Raw genomic sequence first — 27,514 nt, forward strand, 5'->3', positions numbered from 1 at the left:
AGAGCTCACTGTCTCCTCGTTCCCAGGCCAGCATCTGCAAAGTGGTTCTCATCCAAGCTATGCACAATTATGAGTGTGCATGGGTGTGTGTGTGTGCTTGCTTTTTGACCTTTTAATCACTAGCAAGGCTTGACTCTGATTAGGAGATAGATCTTAGGCGAGACTTTGCTTGTAAGATAGGTTGTGAGAGTGGAAACTACCAAACCATTGTCTCAGTTAGAGGCAAACTAAGTTGTATAGATCAAGAGAATTTCTGGGAGAGGAGATCTGAGACTTCAGTTTCTACCATATGGGTTCATCCATTCTTCTATAAGTGAAATAAAAGCTTATGCGAAGTCATACTTGGACTTTAAAAGAATCATCTTCTTGGTAAGATGAATCAGTAGTTAGTAGAGCAAATTATGATAAAAATTGGCAAATCCGGAAAACATCCTGATAATGCAGACAGTTTCTCAAAATGGAAGAGATTAGAGGCTACCTGAATTCATTGGATTTTCTTTGAGAAAATGCAATAATCAAGCAATCCAATACAAGCAGTTCAAATGTGCAATTGTCTAGCCAAACATAGAAGCTATGTTTTATAATGTTTTGTCATGAAGTATTTAATGTCAGAAAATATTTTTTTAAATTTGCCAAATTTCAATTTCACAGGTGTCACCCCTGTGGTTTTTGGATACAGTCTTTAAATCAGCCTATCTTGCATAGATAGATAGATAGATATAGATGGATAGATGGATGGATAGATGGATAGATAGATAGATAGATAGACAGACAGACAGACAGACAGAATGGATTTTAAAGTCGAGTACATTCAGAGAGCATTTGACTAGTGAGAGTGGATAAATGGTTTATAAATCATTGTTGTGGTTAGCTCTGGCCCAACTCCTGCCCCAAGGAATGTGCAGGTGGATGTGGGGGAGACATCCACATGCTGCAGGCCTGTTTTACTCCCAGTGGAATCTGCCGACGAAGTCTCCTCAGACCAAGGAGGCCTGAGTGGCAGGGAGGAGGAGTTTGGCAGACAGCCCAGGAGGCGATCAATCATCTGTATCATCTCTGGATTATGAACAAGAATTAATGACACATCCACGCATGTGTAGAGTGATGCATAGGAAGCAACAACTAAAGGATTATTACAAAAGTAAATGAGGCCACCTGTGGTTGGGTGGGGCTGCTGTAATTAGTGCTGCTGCTATATATAGCAACCTGTGGGTTTGGCCATTGTGGAGAATTATCTGATTGCTGTGTTTCATGAATGTCTTGCAGAGCAAAGTGTGTTTCACTTCCTGGAAGAAGAAGGGCTGTGACTTTCTTCACAGCTACAAGCTAAGTACTGTACTTCTGAACTGATAAGGGACTTGTACAAACTACCAGGTTGTTTTGGGACGAGTGCTCTGCAATACAAAAAGAGTGCTTAGTTTATTTTGAATTTTGTGGTAAAGAACATTGTTTTGAATGTTTTGAATGTTCAAAACATTGTTTTGAACATTGTTTTGTGTCTGAAATTTGTACCTTTGAATTTTTGGGAGGCTCCTACTAGAGAGTCCGGCAGAACAGATCATGTGTAAAATGTTTTAGAATATGAGTAGAATTGACTCTTAATCAATTTAAATAGGAGACTCCTCCTCATCTGCTACTGCAGATATTTATTACAGTAATATAGAGGGTGGGATTTTAGAATTCATAATTCATGCATGCCTTAAATGGTCTTCTAAGTGTTTTTTTTTTTAAGGCAAAGAGAAACTAGATTGTTATGCACAATTCCTTTAAAGTGCAATAACTTTACAAGTACAGTAGTCCCTCGCTATATCGCGCTTCACCTACTGCGGCTTCACTTCATTGCGGGTTTTCAAGAAATATTAATGAGAAAAATCATTCGCGGATCTTCGCTGGTTTGCGGGTTTTTGAGGAAGTCGATCGGCAGATTTAAACAGCCCGCCGAACTCGATCGGCAGGTTTTTCAAAAAAAATATATATCTAAAATTGTAAATACTGTATTTAAATACAGTACTGTATCTAAAATAAATACTGTGTGGGAAGGGTTTATAAACACTTAAAACAATGAAAACTTACCAAACAATTACAATAAAAATACTTACATAAGTACTATCAGTCGATAAATTCCACATCGCGGATTTCACCTATCGCGGCTGGGTCTGGAATGTAACACCAGCGATAGGTGAGGGACTACTGTACAGTACTCAGATCAGATACTGGGTAATTTGACAAAGAAATTACATAACGGGAGACTCCCAAATTTATTAATTTATCATTACCCTAAGAAAATGTTATCCTAATTTCCTCTTTTCACAGGAACCTTGCCATATAACTTAACATTGCTTATTTACATAAGATACTAAGACCAACTGTTTGCTAAGACAGCAGTTTACACAGCCGTTCACAAAATCACAAAGGAATAGAGGAACCAGATTCTTCACTTCTTTATTGCTTCTGTGCCGTGAATATAACATAATGACTTTGAAGCTCACAAATGGCACTTTGCCACTGCTTTAAAAATAATAATGGAGAAAGTTCATAAAAAGGTAATGACTGAATTTTTATGCCATTGTCGAAGCCTTTTAAGAGGGAGCCTTTTTGTCATCCACTTCAGTCCAGTTCAATTACTCTGCACATGTTGCTGAACCAGAATTCCTAGTATCGTTCATCACTGGTCATGCTAACTAGATTAAATGGAGAACTGTATTTCAGCAATAACTGAAGGATCACACATTCTCACACTTGTTCAAACAGTTCAAAGTAACTCTATGAAAGATGGTTGTTGCCATGACATGTATTCCCATCACCTCAAACAATTTTTTAAAAATGTACTTTATTTATTTATTTATTTATTTATTTATTTATTCATTCATTCATTCATTCATTCATTCATTCATTCATTCATTTATTAGATTTGTATGCCGCTCCTCTCCGTAGACTCGGGGCGGCTCACAGCATACAATAATCTAAGCACATAACAAATCTAATAAATTTAAAAAACATTTAAAACCCCCATTATTAAACCAGACATAAACACAGACACACCACACATAAATTATATAGGCCCAGGGGAGGGAGGGGGAATGCCTCAATTCCCCCATGCCTGACGGCAGAGGTGAGTTTTAAGGAGTTTACGGAAGGCAAGGAGGGTGGGGGCAGTTCTAATCTCCGGGGGGAGCTGGTTTCAGAGAGTCGGGGCCACCACAGAGAAGGCTCTTCCCCTGGGACCCGCCAGATGACATTGTTTAGTCGACGGGACCCGGAGAAGGCCAACTCTATGGGACCTAATCGGTCGCTGGGATTCGTGCGGCAGAAGGCGGTCTCGGAGATATTCTGGTCCAATGCCATAAAGGGCTTTATTCGAATGCTAATCTGATTAATCGGGTAAAACTTATTAAAATGGCAGATAATCCCCAAAAATATTTTCAGTTTCATGTAATTATGAAACATAAGATTTATAAAGAAAATGAATAGTTTCCCTGTTGTGAAGCTGTAGTTAAAATTACATTACAGCATGTGCTGGTGTCTGGAGGCTGTTAGGGTTTGGATGGGTGTCAACAGGTTCAGACTTAACCCCAACAAGATGGAGTGGCTGTGGGTTTTGCCTCCCAAGGACAACTCCATCTGTTTGCCCATTACGCGGGGGGGGGGACTTTTGACCCTCCTCAGAGAGGGTCTACAACTTGGGCATCCTCCTTGATCCACAGTTGACTTTAGAACACCATCTTTCAGCTGTGGCCCAGATTCGTCTCGTGCGCCAGTTGTAGCCCTATTTGGAATCTCTACTTACAGTCACTCATACCCTTATCACCTCAAGGTCCAACTACTGCAATGCTCTTTACATGGGGCTACCTTTGAAGAGTGTTCGGAGACTGCAGGTAGTATTGAATGCAGCAGCGCAAGCAATCATGGGCCTCCTGAGACATGCCCATGTCTCTACAGCACTCTGCAAGCTGCACTGGCGACCAATTCGTCTCCGAACACAATTTGAAGTGTTGGTTATGACCTATAAAGCCCTACATGGCATGGGACCAGATAACTTGTGGGACTGTCTTCTGCCTCATACTTTCCAGCAGCTGGTCAGATCCCACAGAGTCAGCCTTCTCCAGGTCCTGTCAGCCAGACATGTTGTCTGGCAGGGCCTAGGGGGAAAACCTTCTCTGTGGTGGCTCCAGCCCTATGGAATGAGATCCATACTGGCTCCACTCTCCCTGCCTTCCACAAACTTTTACAGACCCACCTCTGCCAGCAGGCCTGGGGCCATTAAAATTTTAACACCTTGCCCACCCAATGAATGAACGTGTGATGGATGATACACAAATCTGTTGTTAACTTTTAATTATGGGGATTTTAATCTGTAATTTTATCTACATTTCTACATGTTGTAAGCCGCCCTGAGTCTCATGAGAAGGGTGGCATAGAAATCAAACAAACAAATAAATAAATAAATTTACAAACACTTTTCTCCTTATGCAAGTCACAGCAACTTTAGCTCAGGAGAGGTGGACTGATAACAGCATCTTCCTCAACCAATGTTGATTTATGGAATTGCTCTAGGAAGTGTACCTGATGAATGAAATGGAGAGAAAGGCAACTGAATCCCAAATAGCTAATGGCTTTTTTGGAATTGGCCTGCATAATTTCATCTTTAATTTCATATACTTCCTCTAAAAATAAAAGGCAGGGTTGCCCAACTTCTCAGAGTGGAAGAATGCAGATTCCCGAGCTCCTGGTTGGAACTCCAAGTGTTAAGCGACAGTAGCAAAATTGGATGAAGTCACTATATACTTTATATACAACAAGACACCATTTATTTAGGGTGAGGAAGCATCTTGAGAATCAACTGCTGATCTCTCACAACCATCATTATCGGAATAAATGTGATCCCATTTAAGCTTGCTGATCCCACAAAGCAATAAATGTGATTATTGTGCCTCCATGAATCTTAAAAAAAAAAGTTGAGACAAGAAATTTCCACCGAGGGAAATTAATTTAATACTGGGAGGAAAGTAAGGGACATAGAAAGGCCAACCTTGGAATTTTCTTGAAGCATGAAATGTACATAGAAGGTTGTGTCCAAAATAAAGAAGTCTTGCTAAATAATGGTTGTCCAGAGAAGCCAATGAGGTGGACATATAATTTGCTTAACTCCTTTAAGGGTAGTCAATTGATGAGCAGCTCAAGATGTTAATCAGCTTGGGAAGTATTCAAATTCCCTTTTATTTAGAAAATGTATTCTTATTGAACCAATTTAACAGAAAATATGCATACATATAGCAATGGTAAAATAAGGTAGCATTAAACATTTATAAAATGTTGCAAGAAAAACATTTGGAAATTATTATATAAGCAAAAAAAGAATAATTTAACAAGATTGATACTAAAGTTCTCCTCCTTACCCTTTTGTCATAAAAAAAGACCATAGAGTTAAACTTTTAGAAGAGGCCATTTATTTCAAGGAGTCCAACTCCCTATCCAGTATAAAAATTCAAATTAATATATCACTTGTCTCACTTCCACTTGTATCTCCTCCAAATATTTGTTTCTACTCTCAGACTGAACCGTTTATGCCCCCCCCAACATTCAGTTAGTGTCTGCCTTCCTTGAACATCCCATCCAGCATTTTGTAATGCAACATTATTGATAAAATTACTACACTTTTCAAGCGCTTACAGATGGATCCATTTATAACCTGTAGAATCTTCCCAAATCAATCTGATTGATCTGTACTTTGCTGGACGTCTTTCCCCCAAATTCTGAAGATCGTGTCATCTAATCATATACCATTTTAAAATTCTCCAGATTTTTCAAGACTAAAACATAAAAATTCAGTCAAACAATTCCTGGTATATGATTCTTTCAGAACTCTAGGGTGCAATTCATCTGGCCCTTTGAGATTTTAACCTGGAAGTAAACAGAATAGCCCTTTATTGTTTTTATCAATTTCAGGATTCAATCCTGTCAGATTTTGCTAGAATACTTATTCTGAGAAGCTAATCAGCACTGATCAATTAGTTGCATGCCGGTCATAAAGCAAGATTATAACTTAGACTTTCAGACTTTATTTTTTGTATTTGGTCTCCAGAGTTTGATTTCAAATATTACAATCAATACCATGACCTCATTCAAAGTTATGCTAGATACTTCATTTTCCATAGAGTATGTTAAGCACATTAGAAGTCGTCTTTTTGTTTTTCAGTGCAACCAATCAGATGCTTCTGAGATGTATTCAATCTCCTTGAAACCCATCCAGATTTGTAACTATCACAACATATTATGATAATGAATCACACAGGTTAATCATGCAGTATTAAGAACATTCCCTTTTCCAGAACCAATGTCAGATCTTTCTTTTAACATGATTATTAACCACTACTGTCTTGATATTGAAACTGAATGTATTTTTCCATTAGCACAAAACCTAGACCAGAAACAATGGATATAAGTTGCAGAACTCTTGGCTTTCATTTAAATATAAAGAAAAGCTTCTGATATTAAGAACTGTGCAACAGTTGAAAGATTGTTTCCTCTATCTTTGGGGAATGTATTTTTCCATTACCACAAAATCTAGACCAGAAACAATGGATATAAGTTGCAGAACTCTTGGCTTTCATTTAAATATAAAGAAAAGCTTCTGATATTAAGAACTGTGCAACAGTTGAAAGATTGTTTCCTCTGTCTTTGGTTTTTTTTTTTAGGAAATAACTGGACAGCCAACATTCAAAGCTTGGTTAATTGGTTTTCTTGTACATTGTGGAGGGTTAAAAAGATGCTTCCTTCCAACTCCACATTTCTATCATTCAATGCATGGCAACCAAATGAAGACTGATGTCATAAATGCAGTATTGTTTTATTCAAATCTGCAGGATTTAGGGTTGGACTTCTTACTATTACTTCTGCCTTTGAATTAACTTATGATGGCATTGGATTATAGAGTTCCAACTGGTTAGATTAGGGTAAATCTTTGGGATACTTTTGTTATCTTTGGGGGTGACAGTTAGAAATGAAATCTGAGATTTCTTTCTATTTTTGTTCTGGCAGGAAATAAATTGTTAGCTAACTTATGAAATGGCTTTATTTGGATGGGGCTTCTCATTCTCCCGTTCTCTTTTCTAGCATTTTTTGAATGGCAAAAGAATTTTGAATTTTTCCCTTTATGCAAGTTATGTATTGCTTTTAAATTTAGCTTATCCTACCGGTGGATGAAATATGGATTGTCTTTGCCTAAAGAAAAGAAAATAGAAAAGAAAGGGATATTTTCAGTTTCTTCCTGTGACAGTTTACCTTCCTCAAAATCAAAATCTTGAGAATTTAGACCTATTTGAAGATGACTTGCATGCTTAAAAAATTATTCTCCTGTTGACTGCTTGTGCTATGGAAGCAGTGCTTTTCTTCCTTGTTCATCTTCTTTCAAGTTGAAAGTCTCTCATAGAGATCGGAGACTTGGAATTACAAGACTAAGTATACTTTATGGAACTAGTAGCGATAGGAATAGGATCCACATCTTCTATCCGTTTCTTTCTTATAACTTGTCCTGCTCCCATGATCCATATCCACGTGAGAAGTACTGATTACATACAAGTTTGATGACTACAACTATGTCCAGTGATGTCCCTTTGGATTTACTAACTCACAAACTCCGTCTAATGTAATGCCTCTTCTGAAAGAAAAAGGGAACTGTTGCATTAATTAGCATAAGTAGCTAAATGCCATTGGATCCGAATGCTGCAAAGACCTAGCAGATGTGGGAAGCTTCCAGAGGAAAAGTACCCCCAATTTTACCCCCAGAAAATGTCCAAAAATGGATTAAAATTTATCTACCAAATTATCAGCTATTTTGCTGCCAGATTTCAATGCTGCAATTTAAGGATGCTGGGGTACTACGTGTAATTGCAAGTTCATATAAGAAGGCAAATTGCAATGGCATGTTGTTTTGGCATCAAACAGAAACCAAGGAGGAAATCCTATCACAATTATGTTTCCCTCCCATTGGCTTTTGTTTTCTTGGGTAAACTTCAAGGGGAATCAGGCAAGGTTTAGCCAGGTAACAGCCTTACCTTCCTCCACTGCAACTATTCACTCCTAGTTGAATGCATTTACAGTACAGGAAGAAATTTGAGGGATACATTTGAACAAGACAAATCCAACTAAGTGTTTGAGTTGAGTTATTCTCTCTTTAAGTCTGCAAGAAGACAAGCACTTTATATCTACTTTATCTGCAATAAGAATTATATGTTTTTCCCAGAAACTTCCATTAAACTCTCTTGGAAACTTGAGTGAAATGCTTTGACAATTCCGCCTACTTTCGATTTTTCTGGAGGACGTACTACAAAGCCTTTTACAGGAAGTGATTCAAAAATAAAGTGTCAGGTGAGGTCAGAGTATTGGATTGCGAAATATTTCTTGTATTTAATCTTACTATTTTCACTCTAGTGAACCAATTTCAAAAAATAGAAGTAACCAAATAGGTAAACAAAAATACTTTTCATGTTTTGGGCAGAGCTTGGCAATAATTGGAGTTGGAAATCTTACAATGGAAGTGCATTAAATGAGATAAATTCAGAACAATACAAATGCTTGTAAGAAATCATCCAAAACAGATATGCTTAAAGTGTAGTATACTGACCTAGTTGAGAAATGAATGCCACAGAGAAACAGAAAACAAACTAAGGTCTACCCTTAAACTATATATTAAAAGATTCATATGTGCTGTTCATAGTTCCCTCTAAGCTGAGCAGTGAGCAATCGCTCACTTAAAAATCATCATCAACTCAGAGTTTTCCAAACCTGCCCAAAAGCCAAGAGGGAAAGAGTGAGAGGGAAGGAGAGAGAGAGGAAGAGAGGAAGAGAGAGAAACAGATAGAAAAAAGAGAGGAAGGAAAAGAGAAAGAAAAAGGATGGGAGTAAGGAAGAGAGAAAGAAAATCAAAATCTAGTTTGAAACTAGCTCAACTATTTAAATGGCATTTTGATATTGATAGAGTTGCCCTATTATGAGCTCACTATTATAGACACACAGTACAGTATTTTATTTTGAAATTCTCTGAGGCAAAACAGGGTGGGTTATTTATTTGTTTGTTTGTTTGTTTATTTATTATTTCTGTGCCGCCCAGTCCCGAAGGGACTGCCGCTCAGACACTATACTTTTCCGCCCACCCCCCAAAAAAATTAGAGGGAACACTGGGTGCTGTTGACTGTCTTAGGAAGCATTTCAACTGGTTCTGGTACTTTAAATTAAAGTCCACATCTTTAAAAAAAATTCAAATCAAATAAGTAATGGAGATGGCAGTTCTATATACATTTGTTACTGTAGAAATATACTTTTATTAACAACCGAAAATGTGAGTGCTTTAAAAATAATCGTGTATACAAGCAGCTGCCCACCTTCCACTCACCAAAAGCGAGCCATACTACGCATATAGGTACTTGATGCAATGGCCAAATGCACAAGAGAAATAGGTTCCTATTATGTATAGACTGTTTTTCAATAAGTGAAGCCTGGATGACAAGTTACCCAATTATAAGGTATGGAAGACTTGTGACTTGTTTTTCCATTTAGTGAGGATGATCTGGGATAGCACACTAAGTTGGAGACTGAGGTGTATGCTTTTTGTACCATAAACCCCTTGGTGGAGATGGCCCTTGAGCCTTCTTCTTTCAGCAATTGCTTTATGTCACTTTGCTTCCACCTAGAGGTCAGACTACCATCCATCTGACGGGTCCTTGGTGCTCTCTGAGCCTGCTTGCTTTCTTCCAGATGTTTTGTTACCCAAAACTAGTAACATAATCAGTGCTACCCTGTTTCCCCGATAGTAAGACACCCCCGATTGTAAGACGTATCGGGGGTTTCAGGGGGGTCGGCTAATATAAGCCGTACCCCGAAAGTAAGACATATGTCTTACTTTCGGGGAAACACAGGGGTAATGCCGGGGGGGGGAGCCCGATGACGTCGCTTCCAAGCTCCCCGCGCGCCCCTCGCCTTCGCCTCGCCGTGGCGCCACCGCCTCTTCCCCGGCTTGGCAAAGCGAAGGATGGCGCTGGTCCGAAGTGAGCCGAGCGGGCGGCGGCTTGCAGCGAAGGCACTCGTCCCAGCAACCGAGTCCTGCCGAGGCTCGGCTGCAAGCGGCCAGCAAGGCCGACCAGCTCCGAGGCGAGCGGTCGGAGCTGCGCCCTCCTTCGCCCACCTCCTTTCCGGCAGGCAGGTGGGGCTGCCCAACTGCGCAGAGCGGCTCCTCCCCTCCAGACACACACTTCCCCGACACGCGTCTGTGGCTCCACGCGTGCACGCCGCTTGCAGCCCTGAGGTTGAACTTGGAAAAGGGCTCACGAGGCTCCTGTCCCGCGGCTGCCCTTCTGGACTCTGGGGAGATGCCTTCGGGAACGCGACCCTTTCAATTTTTTTTCAATGTAAGACATACCCCGAAAGTAAGACGTAGTGGGGCTTTTGGGGGTAAAAAGAAAGTAAGACACTGTCTTACTTTCGGGGAAACACGGTAGCATCTGATGATGTTACCTAGTTTGTGTACTGAAATGTCTGAAAGAAAACAAACAATCTCAGAGCACCAAGGATCACTCATGTCAACCTCAAGCTACAAATAATCTTCTTTATTAGTATCATCTATCTACCTACCTACTTACCTACCTATCTATCCTTTAGGTTTTCCTTGTGTAAATATCTATTTCCTTTTCGTCTACTTTTCTTCAACGTATCTTCCCTAACTGCTACCCTTCCAACCAAAATGGAGCTTGCTATCAGACCATGGTTTTTCTACAGTACAAAAACCTTCCTAACCAGAGGTGGGTTCCTATCAGTTCTAACCCGTTTTTTACAACTGTTAGTAGTTGGGTGATGGCATCACGGACCTGGTTCTATCAGTGCCTCCGTGGGTGCCACCATTTTGGAGTTTGCTTCTGCGCATGCACAAAAGCTTTTTTTTTAATTTCTGCAGTCACGCATGGTGCAACCCTAAGCAAACCAACAGCAAAAGGATGCAAAACCCACCCCTGATCCTAACCAATTGTGACATGTATGTTTAGCTGCTGACAAGTGTGGAATCGACAACATCCAATGAGAAAAAGACATAGAAAAAACACGTAGCCCAAGAAATATATACACTGATACAAGTTCTGCAACTGGCTCCATCCAAACACTCCACGACTCAAGTACTATATTTATACAAAAGAAAAAACAGTCCTCAATTTAAGCTAATCCCTTCCTTCCAAAAAGGAAATTGAAAAACAAAATAAATTTATCTCCATTGCCATCTCAGTGATTATCCCCATTATAAAAGTAATTATTTAAGGAAAAACTAATCTTTTAGATGTATGCTATATTCCGCAGGCTGTAGAACCATTCCAACTTTTGCTGGTGTGGTCAAACAGTTGATATGTCTATGCTTATCCTTCTTCAGAAGAACATGTGCACAGCACATAAATAGAGAACAGAGAAATTCAAAGATATTCACCTGCATTCATAAAATTGAGGAGATGAGAAAAGCTCTATCAAATTAGATCAAAAGCACAATAGGCCAACACCATGTGTCCCTCAATAACCAGCCAGTTGTTCTAAGAGACCTACATACATGGCATAACCATAGTAACAAATAATGCCATTGCTTTTCAGCTGCTGATATTTTTTAGTATCTCTCCTCTGAATCAGGAGGTTCCATATAGCCAAAATAACTGGCCTTATCCTTCCTGAATTTATTTAATTTAATTTTAAAGCCATCTACATTAGTTACCATCATAACTTCTTGGTGCAGCAAATTGCATACATTCTTTAGAAAGGCCGATTGCAAGTCAATGCCAAGACAAAGTACTCTTGGTTAGGAAGGGTCTGTCGAGACTATGAAGGCCAACAAATAGGGCAGTCATCCTCCACTATTCAAGTGGGCACCGTTCAGTAAATATACAATGAAAACTACACATTTTGGAGTTAACATTTTCCAGGTTACACAGACAGGCCTCTGAAGTCCTCTGAAAAACTTATTACTAAAGTGATTGTGCAGGATCTTTTACATCCCTGGTTGCATTATTATAGAGTTGCACTTTTTCAGTTTCTGACCATCTCTAAAAATAATTATGGGAATAGTTGAGCTACTGCCTCAACTTTGCTTATTTGGCAAAATACCCAGTGTCCTGTTAAGAACCTCCTATTTTAGGGCACTGAGCAAGCAAAATGAGTATTCCTACTACTGAATGCAAGCTGTGCCCTTGACCTAGACAGGATGAGAATTTTTCAGCTTGATCTTCATGAGAAGAGTTGCCAGATTCTTACATCCTCTCCATATAAGGAAAGGTATGTTAATTAATTTAAATTCACCACTGGATCTCATACACATATTTCGAATCTTAACAATACAGATAATACATACTTGTGCAAATACTGCATCTGAAAGATAGAGCAGAGATGTAACAAAGAGCTCCTGCTATAATTTTAAAAGAATACAGAGGGAAGTAGAAACTATTTGGGGGGGGGGGAACAAAACACAACAAAACAAAACAAATCAAAACAAAACCGGATATGTGGAAGCTAAAAAAAACCTAGGGAGATATCATCTCTTATCACAGCTTACAGAAAAATCTACATACGAGCAAGGTATTATTCTCATAAACTAAGTATAGTAGAATGAATGAAAAATCTCTGGTATCATAAACGCTGATAAATCTTCATATTGTAGGACGGTTTGGTCCTTATCTAAAAATAAATTATTCCTTCTCCAAAGAAACAAGAACAGAAAAAGTGTCATACTGTTCAGAAGCATGATATGGATGCTTGTGAAAACGAATACTGGGTTATCTGCCAGCAGAATCCGGGATGAACCTGCAAAGCAGGTTATGTCTCTCTGACATAATGAGGTGAACTTCGTGAATAGTCTAAAAAATGCAGCCAGATGAAGAGTGGCAGCTGTGGAAGCCCCCCCTCGAGGAGCAGGGAGTCTGAAGATCTAACCGAACTTTAATTTGCTCCATTCTAGAGCAAAGAGAGATCACAATACTTTGACATTGTAGCAGCACCGACAATAGACAAACCTTGGATGAACTGAGACCCTGCACAGGGGCCAGAGCTGGCCCAAGGACAGGCTAAATGCAGTACCAACGAGAGCATCTGACCAGGCTTGTTCGAAGGCTAGGCTCCACTGTGCCCATTGATACAGTTACTGTAATTTTAGTTTCTTGCTATTAAAAAAATAATGCCTGATACATTCAAACACTGTGGCCTCTGGCCTGGCTCCTGTTCCCACTTGGCACAAATTAAGCCTTTCCCCCCCCTTCTCCTCCGGCAGTTCCAAATGAGGGCCCAGCCCTCTTAAACCAAGAGCCGCTGTTCCCCTACCGGCCCTGGCATAGGCAGACAAAGCAAGCCATGGAGAGGATCCAAGGGCAACTTTTGGAAGCTGGGATTCTTGCTAAACACCTCTTGCTGCCCTTGTCCTTAGCTGGATACACCTGGCTGTGCTCTCCGGCATAGTTGCTGAGCTTTTTCTTCAGATTCCACTGGTGAGGTCCGTGATTACTCGAGCTTTTACCAGTTTTCGTAGGAATTCCTTCTCACGTTGGATGTTGTGTGTCCAGGACTACATAAAGTGGAGAAGGGAGAGAAGTAAAGGAAGAGGAAGAGAGAGAGAGAAAAAAAGGCTCATTCTTTAAGCAGTATACAGTATATAACACGGTGAGTATGCAGTCCTGGTCAAGAGGTTGCCCTAGCCAGACAAGTCTTCCATCAAATAGACAAAAACATGATTACATTTCTGATCACGATACAAATTTCTCCCTCTTTACATACATACATGGTACATATAGGTGCCAGAGGAATTAATTATCTTTTTTTTTTAAAGTTTTCTTTATTGGTTTTTTACAAAATATAAATAAAGGAAGGTGTATACACCACAAAATCTTTTCTTTTGCAGATCTTACCCATTTCATCATTTCTTTATATTTCTGTTTTTAACGTTTTATATACTTATATTTGTAAATTTACATTTCTATATCAATCAGTCAATTATATTATTTATTTATTTATTTAATTTATTGGATTGGTATGCTGCCCTTCTCCGTAGACTCGGGGCGGCTAACAACAGCAATAAAAACAGCATATAACAATCCAATATTAAAACAGTTAAAAAACCCTTATTATAAAACCAAACATATATACAGACATACCATGCATAAAATTGTAAAGGCCTAGGGGGAAAGAGTATTTCAGTTCCCCCATACCTGGCGGCAGAGGTGGGTTTTAAGAAGCTTACGAAAGGCAATACAGTACATCTAAGACAGTCTTTACCAACCTGATGTGTTAGACTACAGTTCTCATCATTTTCACTCAAAATATCAGTCGCTTGTTGGCTGGGAGTGATGAGAAGTTAGTCTACTATATCTGAAAAGTAAAAGATCAGGGAACACTGGTCTAGGAACAGCTTCAGGGGTGGGCTGCTGCCTGGATTTTTTGGGGGGGGGAATGCAGTGGGGTAGTGAAAATGGAGCTCTACCCCAGAGCACCCAATTTGGGCTGAAAGATGTTGAAAGAAAATGCAGGGCGTCCTGCATAAGCCACGCCCACAGGGTGGTAGTAAAAATTTTGGTAGCCCTTCACTGAACAGCTTGATAAAATATTTTGGCTGACGGGGGTCCTACAGAATACCCTTATATAATATTTGAAATGCTAGTTACCTTGTTTCTACAGGATAGCTTTAAAATGAAAAACAATGCAATTTTCCCTTCAATAAGTGAATGGGAAGGAGAGCAGTATTTTGTTCTGTACTTTATATTATGCCGGTATAAGATTTTTTATTTTTTTTCCGTCCACCATAAAATAAAACAATATATAGTTATAAACACAATAACAATGCTTAAAATCAACCATATACAAACTTTTCTTTTCTCATTACTCCCTCAATGGAGGCTGTTATCACTCCCCGTGTAAAATTTTCTGTTAATTTTATACAATATTAGCCGTCCCCTAGTCTACGTAGAGGGGCGGCATACAAATATAATAAATAATAAATAATAATAATTCTTAAAATTCTAAATTAAAATTTTTCCCTCACCGTCTTACTACAAAAGGTTACAACAATGTAAAGAATAATAAAATCTGTTTTATCTAAATTTTAATCTTATATCATATAGCTAATTAAAAATGATCTCTCTCTATATATATATCTTTAATAAAAGAAACTATTCAAAATATATCACCTACACCGTAAAATAAAGTTCTATATGTTTAAGTTTAAAAAATAAGTAAATGCTGTATTATATCATATTAAGAGCCAGGGTGGCGCAGCAGGTAGAGTGCTGTACTGCAGGCCACTAAAGCTGACTGTAGATCTGAAGGTCAGCAGTTCAAATCTCATCACCGGCTCAAGGTTGACTCAGCCTTCCATCCTTCCGAGGTGGGTAAAATGAGGATCTGGATTGTGGGGGCAATATGCTGGTTCTGTTAAAAAGTGCTATTGCTAACATGTTGTAAGCCGCCCTGAGTCTAAGAAGAAGGGTGGCATAAAAATTGAATAAATAAATATAGTGCTACCACCATTTCTCATCTTTGCCATCTATTATGCAGAAACTTTGTGATGGCGAACCTTTTAGACACCGAGTGCCTGAACGGTGTGCATGCGCATACACAAACTGAAAGGTGTGTACATGCTAATGCACATATGAGCGGACATGTACACATGCGCAGCAGAAACCCAAAGACCAGCTGGCCAGTGAGGAGAGGCATCCCAACACTAGCCCTGTGGCAAGAAGTAAGATCTTTTTCTTTCGTGAGCTTCTATTTTGTCTTTTGCAGGGAAAAGAAACTCATGAAAGAAACCCCACAGAGATCTGACCTGGGGCGACAGCGCATGTGCCAGCAGAGAGGGTGCTGTATGCCACCTCTGGCCATAGATTCACCATCACGGATCTAACCTGAAAGTACTCAAATAATTTAAGTGTAGATATCTAATGTGAGAATATGAAATGGTGATGCTTTTCAGAGCTATCAACAGCTATGTCAGGCCGAAAGCCATGCTATGGAGTTAGAGGCTTTGGCCTGCCAACTTGAGGGGTGAGAGAGAGAGAAGCTAATAGAGAAGTCCTCGGAGAGGGGCGGCATACAAATCTAATAAATTATTATTATTATTATTATTATTAATAACCACAACAAATTCTTTTACACAAAATCCAAGGTCAACTGCCGCACGAATCCCAGTGACCAGTTAGGTCCCACAGAGTTGGCCTTCTCCGACTCCCGTCGACTAAACAATATCGTCGGCTTCAGGAGACAGCTGCGAAGCGGCGCGCGTGTTTTAAAAGGTTGCAGCCGGCCTGGGGGGCTCGGGGGGGTGCTTGCAGCTTTCTTTCTTGCTTTTTCTTTCTCTCTTTTACCTTCCCTTCCTCTATTTCTTCTTTTCTTTCTCCTTCCCACCTTCTTCCCTCCCTCCCTTCACTCATTCCTCTCTTACTCTCCCCTTTCATAAGTTTCCTTGCTTCCTTCCTCTGTTCCTGTCCCTTCCCCCTTTCTTTCTTTCTTTCTTTCTTGCTCTTTTTCTTTCTCTCTTTTACCTTCCCTTCCTCTATTTCTTCTTTTCTTTCTCCTTCCCACCTTCTTCCCTCCCTCCCTCCCTCCCTTCACTCATTCCTCTCTTACTCTCCCCTTTCATAAGTTTCCTTGCTTCCTTCCTCTGTTCCTGTCCCTTCCCTCTTTCCTTCCTTCCTTCCCACCCTCCGTCCATTCATTCACCCATTCCTCTCTTGATCGCTTAAAGCCGGTCCCTGGTGCAAAAAGGGTTGGGGACCTCTGTTCTACAGGATTGGGTGGCAGAGAAGTTGAACATATGTAAATTTAAAAGTTTAAGAAAGTTTACAAGTTAAGTGAAAGAAACTTCATTATTCATTTATATGTACATGTACATTTCTTCATTAAAAACATGTCTTTCTGCATAATTTAGACTAACTTTGTGAGTTTTTTGAGGGCTGGAACCAATTAAAATTATTTACATTAATTCCTATGGGGAAAAGTCGTTCGAGATAAGAGCTGCTCGACTTAAGAGCCCAGGTCCGGAACGAATTAAACTCGTATCTCGAGGTACCACTGTACCTTCTTTTCTATTATTTCTTAGATACATTTTACTATGAGTATCTCCTCTATAACCTTCATCATGTATTTTACTATGTGTATATAGATATATACCCACTAAAACCCTCATTGTGTATTGGACAAAATAAATAAATAAATAAAATAAAAATAATATATGGACATTGTCTTATAAAAGCCAAGTTCTGCCGTTAATTTCTATAAACAAAAGTAGCTTGTCAGCGAACCAAGTAGCATCTGAGAAATAAATCACATTCCACTCCAGTGCTCTCACACAAGGTTCGATTTATTATCAGAGCCATGTTGGAATTGTAACGGCCATTCCAACACTAAACTCTATCCAATTCCCCACCCGGGTTAAGGTTCATCTCACATCCGCACACCCACAACTGCAATCACGTGGACCAATTCAGTGAAGGGAGTCACTGACTTCCTCATTTGTTCAGTTTATTTATTTATTTATTTTATTAATCAGATTTGTATGCCGCCCCTCTCCGCAGACTCGAGGCGGCTAACAACAATAAAAAGACAATGTAAACAAATCTAATATTAAAAATAATCTAAAAACCCCCAATTTAAAGAACCAATCATACATACAAACATACCATGTATAAATTCTATAAGCCTAGGGGAAAGGGAAAATTTCAATTCCCCCATGCCTGAAGACAGAGGTGGGTTTTGAGGAGCTTACGAAAGGCAAGGAGGGTGGGGGCAACTCTGATATCCGGGGGGAGTTGGTTCCAGAGGGTCGGGGCCGCCACAGAGAAGGCTCTTCCCCTGGGTCCCGCCAGATTTAGGGATGCATATGCAGAACGTAGAAGTGGGCAGAGAGAGTTAATCAAAGCACCCTAGATTTTCTTGATTTTTCCTGCATAGAAACATGGAGGCATTTCTTAAAGAACTTTCCAGTGTACATCCTATCTCCCATCTCATTTACTACATGGAGTGCTGCACTCTTTTCTTCATGTGTTTCTGGTACAGATTCATCTTGTAGGGAAAGAAATCTCATCAAAGACATCAGCTATGGAACTTTCCGAACAACTGCTTAGGCAAGACAGGATTCAGTGCCTGCCCACTGATATGTCAGGTTTTTGTCACTCATCATGGACAAGCTAAGGAAAATGCAGAGCACGGAAACAGCTCCGGATAGTAGGAAATAAACAGCTGGGGAAAGAGAAAAGAGAAAGCAAGCGTGTCTGCTGGATGCACATTAAAAAAAGAAAATTGGAGAGACGGTGAGTACTGTACATTCAGAGTTGGGGAAAGAAGTTTTAAATTTACATTTGCAGCCTCTAAAATTTTTTAAGCCATTGTAGTGAAGTTTTTATTAGATTTGGACTGCAAAACTTCAGATAATTACTAAACAGCCGTTGCCAACTGATGCAGTAGTTCTAATTTTTCATTCTTTTGTTCGGTTTCTTGACAAACCAATGATTAGGAGCTTGATCTCCAAAAACTACTAATATAAAAATGGGGTTCAAAAGAACTCATTCCAACAATTGGAATGGAAGAAATATAAAGATCTTTCCTAGAATTTAATGCTTTAAATTTGCTTTAGTTGTTTATTTATGCAGGGTAGCCTAGATGGTTGTCATTTCCTAAAAGCTTGATCCAATATATAAACGGGATTCAAAAGAACTCATTCCAACAATTTCGAGGAGTACCTGATGGAAGAAATATAAAGATCTTTCCTAGAATTTAATGCTTTAAACTTGCTTTAGTTGTTTATTTATGCAGGGTAGCCTAGACCCTTGTCATTTCCTAGAGGCTTGATCCAAAGATGTTTGGATTGATTAGTGCAACATCTTGGACTACTTCATAACTATGTCTTTAAATAGATGAAACAGAAATCTTCATCCATTTTATTTATAAAGTATACAAAGTATGTAAATCTGGCTAATAGTCCCTGATCCCCAGACCTTCTTTCCTGATCTTGAGCTTCTTCTCATGCCCTTAATAGTCTTCTTTATCCCACATATGTTTCCCACTACTGTAAAATTTCATTTATAGAAACAACTAATACATAATTATGAATATTTCCCTTTACAAGAAAGACCGAAAGGAAACTATCCCCAAACTAAGCAAATAATTTCCTTTTTCCCAAAGTGGCTTAATTTTTTTACCATTTAACTCTCTCTGCCCACTTCTAAGTTCTGCATATGCATCCCTAAATCTTGCATTAACTAATGACTCTATCTCTGTAAGTAATATCATTTTATTTATTTATTTATTTAATTTATTTTGTCCAATACATAATACACATTGAAGAGAATAGATATGTAATAATATAAATAAAGAAAAGAATAGAAGAAAAGATATAAAAGTATAGGTGAACATATTTGAAAGGAAGAAAAGATAAATGAGATAAGGAGAGACAATTGGACAGGGGACGGAACTTAACTTCTTTAGGGGTACTAGAAAGCAAAAAGAAACTGACTTTGAGAATGGTAGAAGCATTGCATCTAATAGGTTTAATCATGCAGAATATATCAGATATGGTTAATCTAGGGCCATGAAGATAAATTAATCACTATCTCGTGCCAAGGCTGGCAGAGAGTAGCAATAGAGGCAGAGCTTGATCACCAGGTTAAATGCTGAATTTTATGAAAGATTAGAAAAACCACCTAAATTCATTTTGGGGGGGAATAAACTTTCCTGAGATAGTTATACTAATCATAATACTTGGATAGTGTTAAAATCTAGGTGAATTTCTGAGATAAGCTTTAATATTTTCAGTTATTATTTAGAGTCAAATGTTGTAGAAACAGATATTTGGCCTTAGATTTGCTTTTTAAAAAAAAATATTAAAAAATACTGTTCTTTCACATGCAACATGCGGGATTATGTATGCAAAGAGGTTGCTAGCATCTCATTAAATCATTAAATGCCCCAACATCTTGGTATCATAATATTTTTATGAATATTAGTTAAAAAGCTACTGGGCTACTGTGCAATTGTAGCAAAGCCATTAATTTTGAGGCCAAATGCCTGCTGCTATATGTATAATTAAACGGTAATATTGCAAGGGGTGAAGAAATTCCCAAAGGGTGACTAAAGTAGACAGGCATCTTGTTCAATTGATAAGAGACTAAGAGCTGGAATGCTGAGCTATTTCTAATAGGCACTGGGGCCAAGTTTAGAAAAGTTGTATATAACTATTGTTGTTATCCATGAGGTCTTCAGCTTCCACATCACATCCATTTGTGATTGCTGCAAAAATGTTTCCTTTCTGCCACTGTAAACTACAAGCAGCCATCATGTTTCTGTATTATGTATCGGTGGCACATTGCTTAACTAGTTTTTAGGTCCATGTTGAAGACAGAAGACTAGACAGCTGCCACACTTGTATTCCCTTGAAGGGCTGGCTATGTGGTTTGCCGAACTATTAAGAGCAAACCAAACCAAGTACATGTCATTCATTAATGAGCATGACTTTGGAGTAAATTCTCACCATTACAATTAAATGCAACTGATACTAGTTGCTGAAAATGTTCCCAGCTTTTGTAAAGCCATGGCATTCCAGATGAAAAAGAGCAACGCGAACTGAAGATTTCCACTTCTAGTAAAAACAATAGTTTATTGAAAACGATAAACTTGGCTAATGAACCAAATGAAATTGCCCTTTGGGGAAACCAAACATGATGTAGGGAAAATGTACAAAAGAGACCATGGAAGGTTTTTTTACAAAGGAAACCAGCAATCAAAAGCTTTTCAAACATTTCTTGTTTTTTGTTATTATCCGTGCATATTCTATTCTATTCTCTCTACATGGGACTACCTTTGAAAAGTGTTCGGAAACTTCAGATCGTGCAGAATGCAGCTGCAAGAGCTATCATGGGCTTTCCTAAATATGCCCATGTCACACCAACACTCCGCAGTCTGCACTGGTTGACGATCAGTTTCCGGTCACAATTCAAAGTGTTGGTTATGACCTATAAAGCCCTTCATGGCACCGGACCAGAATATCTCCGGGACCGCCTTCTGCCGCACGAATCCCAGCGACCAGTTAGGTCCCACAGAGTTGGCCTTCTCCAGGTCCCATCAACTAAACAATGTCGTTTGGCGGGACCCAGGGGAAGAGCCTTCTCTGTAGCGGCCCCGACCCTTTGGAACCAACTCCCCCCAGATATCAGAGTTGCCCCCACACTCCTAGCCTTTCGTAAGCTCCTTAAAACCCACCTCTGTCGTCAGGCATGGGGGAATTGACATGTTCCCTCCCCCTAGGCTTATAAAATTTATGCATGGTACGCTAGTACCGTGTTTCCCCGAAAGTAAGACAGTGTCTTACTTTCTTTTTACCCCCAAAAGCCCCACTACGTCTTACTTTCGGGGTATGTCTTACATTGGAAAAAAATTGAAAGGGTCGCGTTCCCGAAGGCATCTCCCCAGAGTCCAGAAGGGCAGCCGTGGGACAGGAGCCTCGTGAGCCCTTTTCCAAGTTCAACCTCAGGGCTCCAAGCGGCGTGCACGCGTGGAGCCACAGACGCGTGTCGGGGAAGCGTGTGTCTGGAGGGGAGGAGCCGCTCTGCGCAGTTGGGCAGCCCCACCTGCCTGCCGGAAAGGAGGCGGGTGAAGGAGGGCGCAGCTCCGGCCGCTCGCCTCGGAGCTGGTCGGCCTCGCTGGCCGCTTGCAGCCGAGCCTCGGCAGGACTCGGTTGCTGGGACGAGCGCCTTCGCTGCAAGCCGACGCCTGCTCAGCTCGCTTCGGACCAGCGCCGTCCTTCGCTTTGCCAAGCCGGGGAAGAGGCGGTGGCGCCGCGGCGAGGCGAAGGCGAGGGGCGCGCGGGGATCTTGGAAGCGACATCATCGGGCTCCCCCCCGGCAATACCCCCGTGTTTCCCCGAAAGTAAGATATATGTCTTACTTTTGGGGTACGGCTTATATTAGCCGACCCCCCTGAAACCCCCGATACGTCTTACAATCGGGGGTGTCTTACTATCGGGGAAACAGGGTATGTATGATTGGTTTTTAATTTGGGGTGTTTTTTTTAAAATTAACTTAAATATTAGATTTGTTTTACATTGTATTGTTATTGCTGTGAGCCGCCCCGAGTTTGCGGAGAGGGGCGGCATACAAATCTGATTAAACTTAAAACTTAAACTTAAACTATTCTATTCTATTCTATTCAGTTATTGAACTCAAAACGCTGAATTTACATATTACTCCATCCTCTCCTATTTTCCCCATAACCACCATTTTTTGAGGTGAGTTAAGTTAAGAGATAGTGATTGGCTCACTTTCATGCCAAAGGTAGGACCAGAACTCAAGTCTCTTTGTTTCTAGGCCATCACCTTTACCATTACACCAAACTGGCTCATACCCATGAATAATTGTCCCGTGTTCCCTTAGCTCAATGATGTCATGTTCAATATCACTGTTCTCCATTATGCTCTTACTGCACCGCATCGACTCTAGACAGGGCAAAAGTTATTGTGATGACAATGTACTGACTACCTTTTCCTTTATCCAAAGGACACAAATTCAAAACTACTGTGGAACAACCACAGCTGCAAAGATAATATCCTCAGAAAGCCCCTGATTATTTTTATTGTCCTTGGACCTTGAAGCAATACACTTGTATCCTCTCTCTCCTTTATTTTTCCATCTCTTCCAGGCTCTCATTTTCTGAGGGACTCTGAACAGCTTTCAGTTGCACAACAAACCTTCTGTGAAATCTGAAGAGAGGGTGGAAAGAAGAAATGTGTGTTTCTTCCAGCAAAAATGTTCCATGTCGTGCAAAAGTTTTCTTTTGTGTCTCCAGGGATCAAGATATAATTTCCGCAGACTTACCAATATTGTTTAGGCAGTCAGATACCATGTTATTTATTTATCTATCTATCTATCTATCTATCTATCTATCTATCTATCTATCTATCTATCTATCTATCTATCTATCTATTTACTTATTTATTTATTTACTTACTTACTTACTTATTTATTTGATTTGTATGCCGCCCCTTTCCGTAGACTTATTTTTAGACTTATTTGTTTGTTTGTTTGTTTGATTTATTGATTGATTTTTATGCCGCCCTTCTCCTTAGACTCAGGGCGGCTTACAACATGTTAGCAATAGCACTTTTTAAAACAGAGCCAGCCTCTTGCCCCCACAATCCGGGTCCTCATTTTACCCACCTCGGAAGGATGGAAGGCTGAGTCAACCTTGAGCCGGTGATGAGATTTGAACCGCTGACCTGCAGATCTATCTGTCAGCTTCAGTGGCCTGCAGTACAGCACTCTACCTGCTGCGCCACCCCGGCTCTTTCCCAAAAATACAACATGTCCTGAAAATAAGGCCAACCTGATTTTTGGGGTGGGCATAAATATATGGCCTCACCTCAAAATAAGCCCTAGTGAAGGGGTGAGTATGGCCAGTACAGAATTTACATAATGCATAATACTCTATCCTCTCCTATTTTCCCCATAACCACCATCCTTTGAGGCAAGTTAAGTCACCTACAAAAAGATATTGACAAAATTGAACGGGTCCAAAGACGGGCTACAAGAATGGTGGAAGGTCTTAAGCATAAAACGTATCAGGAAAGACTTCATGAACTCAATCTGTATAGTCTGGAGGACAGAAGGAAAAGGGGGGACATGATCGAAACATTTAAATATATTAAAGGGTTAAATAAGGTCCAGGAGGGAAGTGTTTTTAATAGGAAAGTGAACACAAGAACAAGGGGACACAATCTGAAGTTAGTTGGGGGAAAGATCAAAAGCAACATGAGAAAATATTATTTTACTGAAAGAGTAGTAGATCCTTGGAACAAACTTCCAGCAGATGTGGTAGATAAATCCACAGTAACTGAATTTAAACATGCCTGGGATAAACATATATCCATCCTAAGATAAAATACAGAAAATAGTATAAGGGCAGACTAGATGGACCATGAGGTCTTTTTCTGCCGTCAGACTTCTATGTTTCTATGTTTCTATGTGATTGGCTCAATCACTCAGCCAGCTTTCATGCCCAAGGCAGGACCAAAACTCAGTCTCTTTGTTTCTAGGCCATCACCTTTACCATTACACCAAACTGGCTCATAATTATGAATAAGCCATGATCCACAAAAATGGCTCATACCCATGATATTTCCAGTTTGCTAATGGCAGCTAGGCCCCTTAATCAGGACCTGTGGATCATCTGAGCTGATTGAAAGTTGTCTCTTCATTCTATCTCCCACCCCCTGGGTTTTTGTCCCGTGCTCGCCCATCTCCCACCCATCCATCCACCCCCCTTGCCTGCAAACTCCCACCCCACTTGCAACAGAGCAGCCACCCAGTACCTCTTGCCACATAGTGGACAACCCCTCTCTGGACGGCCAGAGTGCCTCACCCCGACTGAGCAAACTAAACTTATTAAGTAACAAGATCCTATTCAGAAAAGGCATGATCCTGCACAAAGTACATTTTATATTATTTGAAAGACAATTACCTCCCACAACCAGGTAATCCTACCTTATTTGACCTTGAATGACTTTTGTTATGCAGTAGAGTTGATTTGAGTTTGACTACTACTGTCTTTATTCATGCAAAGTTTCTTGGGAGTATTAAATAATTGATTTGCTATTGTATTTTTCCAGCATGTTGTTTTGACATCTCAGTTTAATCCCAACCCTGGAATTCCCCATTGGTTCTATATCCAAGGATTAGCCAGGGCTAACCTTGTTGAGCTACTGAGGTCAGCTAACTGCTCAGGCATTTTTGGTGCAGCACAACAGTTTAAATTATTATCCTTGATAGATTGTATATTTATTTTATTTAAAACATGTTAATAGATTCATGCTTTGACTTTCTATCATAGAAATACTAAAGGTAGCTTTCAGCAATAAAACAAATTTTTCTACCTAGACAGAGATCTGTGCTTTCACAAATTAAGTAGTGATATTTCCATTTCCAAAACAATCATTTTCTTGTTCTTCCTCCCACTAAAGCTTTGGGGTATCCCCAGTCCAATTCAAGATCAGTTCTGTAATCAAGACCCAGCTTTTGTGCCTGGAGGGGTTTATTCATTCTAACTTTGTCTAAGAATATGATGCCGACATTGTTTGAATAATAGCCATATTTTTCTCTCTTTTTCTGAATGTTAACTAACGTGTGAAAAAGAGTTTTTGGAAACAAAAAAACAGCTTACAAGTGATTATTTTTTTTATGATTCAGTTAGTCAAATAAACACATTTAAGTTTTCTGTGGCTGTTGCATGTTACGGTATTACACTATTGTTTTGTACACTTAAATTCACTCCAGGTAAAATTCCTGAATTCAATGCATGAGTGACTTGATTGGCAGGGAATGAAAGTTGTTGTTGTTTTCACAAAGCATTTTCCCACTCCTTAAGAGAAACATAGAAGTGGCAGCTTTAGCCTATTCATTCATCATAGGATGATCTGAAAGGTATACTTTGCTGTTTTAATATGCATAAACAAGGATGGCAGGTTTGCTCACATTGCTTAATTATCATGCTGCTCTTTCATGCTGCCGAGGATTGAAAGGACAACTATTCTAGCAGCCATGCCCTGTTGTTAGTAGGATGGCACGTCACTCAACAGAAATAATAATGTTAGGATGGTCTGAGGCTTTGAACAAATCTTTAGCCGCAACATCTGCCATCGCAATCCTCCACCACTTTTATTCCTTGTGTTTTCCTTCTGTTGGCATTGATTAAACAGGAGGAAGCAGGCAGGGGTCTAAAATTCCGCTTGATATTGTTCTTAAGTTCTTTTTCTTTTCATTTTGGCATGGAAATGTAAGCAATTCAAATAACCAAGAGTCTTGTGGTATCTTACAAATAAGACAAGAAGTTATTATGGAATAAGCTTTATTGAGTAGGGTCCACTTCATCTAATGCGTAAGCAGCTTAGAAATCTTTTAATCTCTTAGCTGCTCTTCTGTCTCTTCCTTCCAGGGAATGTTTATCTAATTGCTCAAATTCTTTCATTATCTGGTCTAAATGCTGCAGTATAAATGGATCACAATTATTTGCATCTTCCACTCCAGTTATAATGAATCATTTGCTGTTCACTTCTGCTATTTCAGTTATGTTCTGGCCCCAAAAGTAAATACAATTAAATTTATCCTAATTCTTACAGCCAGTAAAATCAGTATCCCTTCAGTAACCCAAGCCTCAGTAGAAAAAATATTGTCAACATTAAGTTTGAAAACTCTTATCAATTTCAGTTGCTGTTTAGGAAGTGATGACCATGTCCATAAACTTTGTATCATTGGAGTGCCAAGAAAATGAGGCTGAATTAGTAATGCATAGGGAAATACACTGCTCCAAAAAATTAAAGGAATACTTAAACAACACAATATAACTCCAAGTAAATCAAACTTCTGTGAAAGAAATCACAGTCCACTTAGGCAGCAACAGTAATTGACAATTTCACACGTTGTCAGAACATTCAATTTTGTATAGAACAAAGTATTAAATGACAATACAGTGGTACCTCTACTTACGAACTTAATTCGTTCCGTGACCAGGTTTGTAAGTAGAAAAGTTTGTAAGTAGAAGCAATTTTTCCCATAGGAATCAATGTAAAGCGTGCAAACCCATTAGGAAAATCCAAACTTCAAGGCTTAAAAAAAAGGGTGGGTGGACAAAGTAAAGGCTAACGGAGTGGAGACGGACAGCGAGGAGATGTGAGGAATGGAGGTCCTAACAAAGGCTAACGCTGCCCCAAATCGCTCCCAAAACCACCCCTCCAAAAGCTTCCTATGCCACCCCAAATCGCTCCCAAAATGATCCCTGCAAAAGCTTCCTACACCACCCCAAATCGCTCCCAAAATCACCCCTCCAGATGCTTTGTAAACCACCCCAAATCGCTCCCAAAATCACCCCTCCAGATGCTTTGTAAACCACCCCAAATCGCTCCCAAAATCACCCCTCCAGATGCTTTGTAAACCACCCCAAATCGCTCCCAAAATCACCCCTCCAAAAGGCATTATTTATCTTTTTTTCAAAGGTAACAGAATTGCCATCAGATACAGATGATGGGAAGCAATATTCTCTAGGTGTTGATTATCACCTATAAAGCTCTAGATGGCTTAGGGCCAGGCTATTTACAGGACCGTCTTCTGCATACCTCCCAGTGATCAATTAGGACTCACAAAGTTGGCCTCCTCTGGGTCCCGTCGGCTAGACAGTGTCAGTTGGCCGGGCCGCATGGGAGGGCCTTCTCTGTGGTGGAGCTGGATCTCTGGAACCAACTGCCCCTGGAGATCCACCTCCACCCTCCTAGCCTTCCGCAAACCATGAAAACCTGGCTCTGCCGACAGGCCTAGGGCCATTGAGCATACCATCTAGCTCCAAATAAGAATGAATGATTTTATTCTTAGGGGTTTTAATTTTTATATTGTTTTTATTGTTTGGGTGGCTGTGGCTTCATACCACAGTGCTGGGCTACAGTGGCTGCAGTTTTCTGGGGTACCTTGAATTTGTGCCATGGTGC

General features: G+C 39.9%; 1 protein-coding gene across 2 annotated transcripts in view; it reads right to left on the reverse strand.

Moving 5' to 3' along the window:
• Window positions 1-2,425: 2,425 nt before the first annotated feature.
• The window catches only part of ST3GAL3 (ST3 beta-galactoside alpha-2,3-sialyltransferase 3), a 251,254-nt gene continuing 226,165 nt past the window's right edge, over window positions 2,426-27,514 (reverse strand). For both annotated transcript variants that reach the window (XM_070745047.1, XM_070745046.1), the window contains one exon: window positions 2,426-13,573. In XM_070745047.1, the coding sequence (XP_070601148.1) occupies window positions 13,484-13,573 (90 nt within the window). In that variant the 3' untranslated portion in view covers window positions 2,426-13,483. The remainder of the gene's footprint in view (window positions 13,574-27,514) is intronic.

The sequence above is a fragment of the Erythrolamprus reginae genome, chromosome 3 (assembly GCF_031021105.1).
Source record: "Erythrolamprus reginae isolate rEryReg1 chromosome 3, rEryReg1.hap1, whole genome shotgun sequence".
NCBI lineage: Eukaryota > Metazoa > Chordata > Lepidosauria > Squamata > Dipsadidae > Erythrolamprus > Erythrolamprus reginae.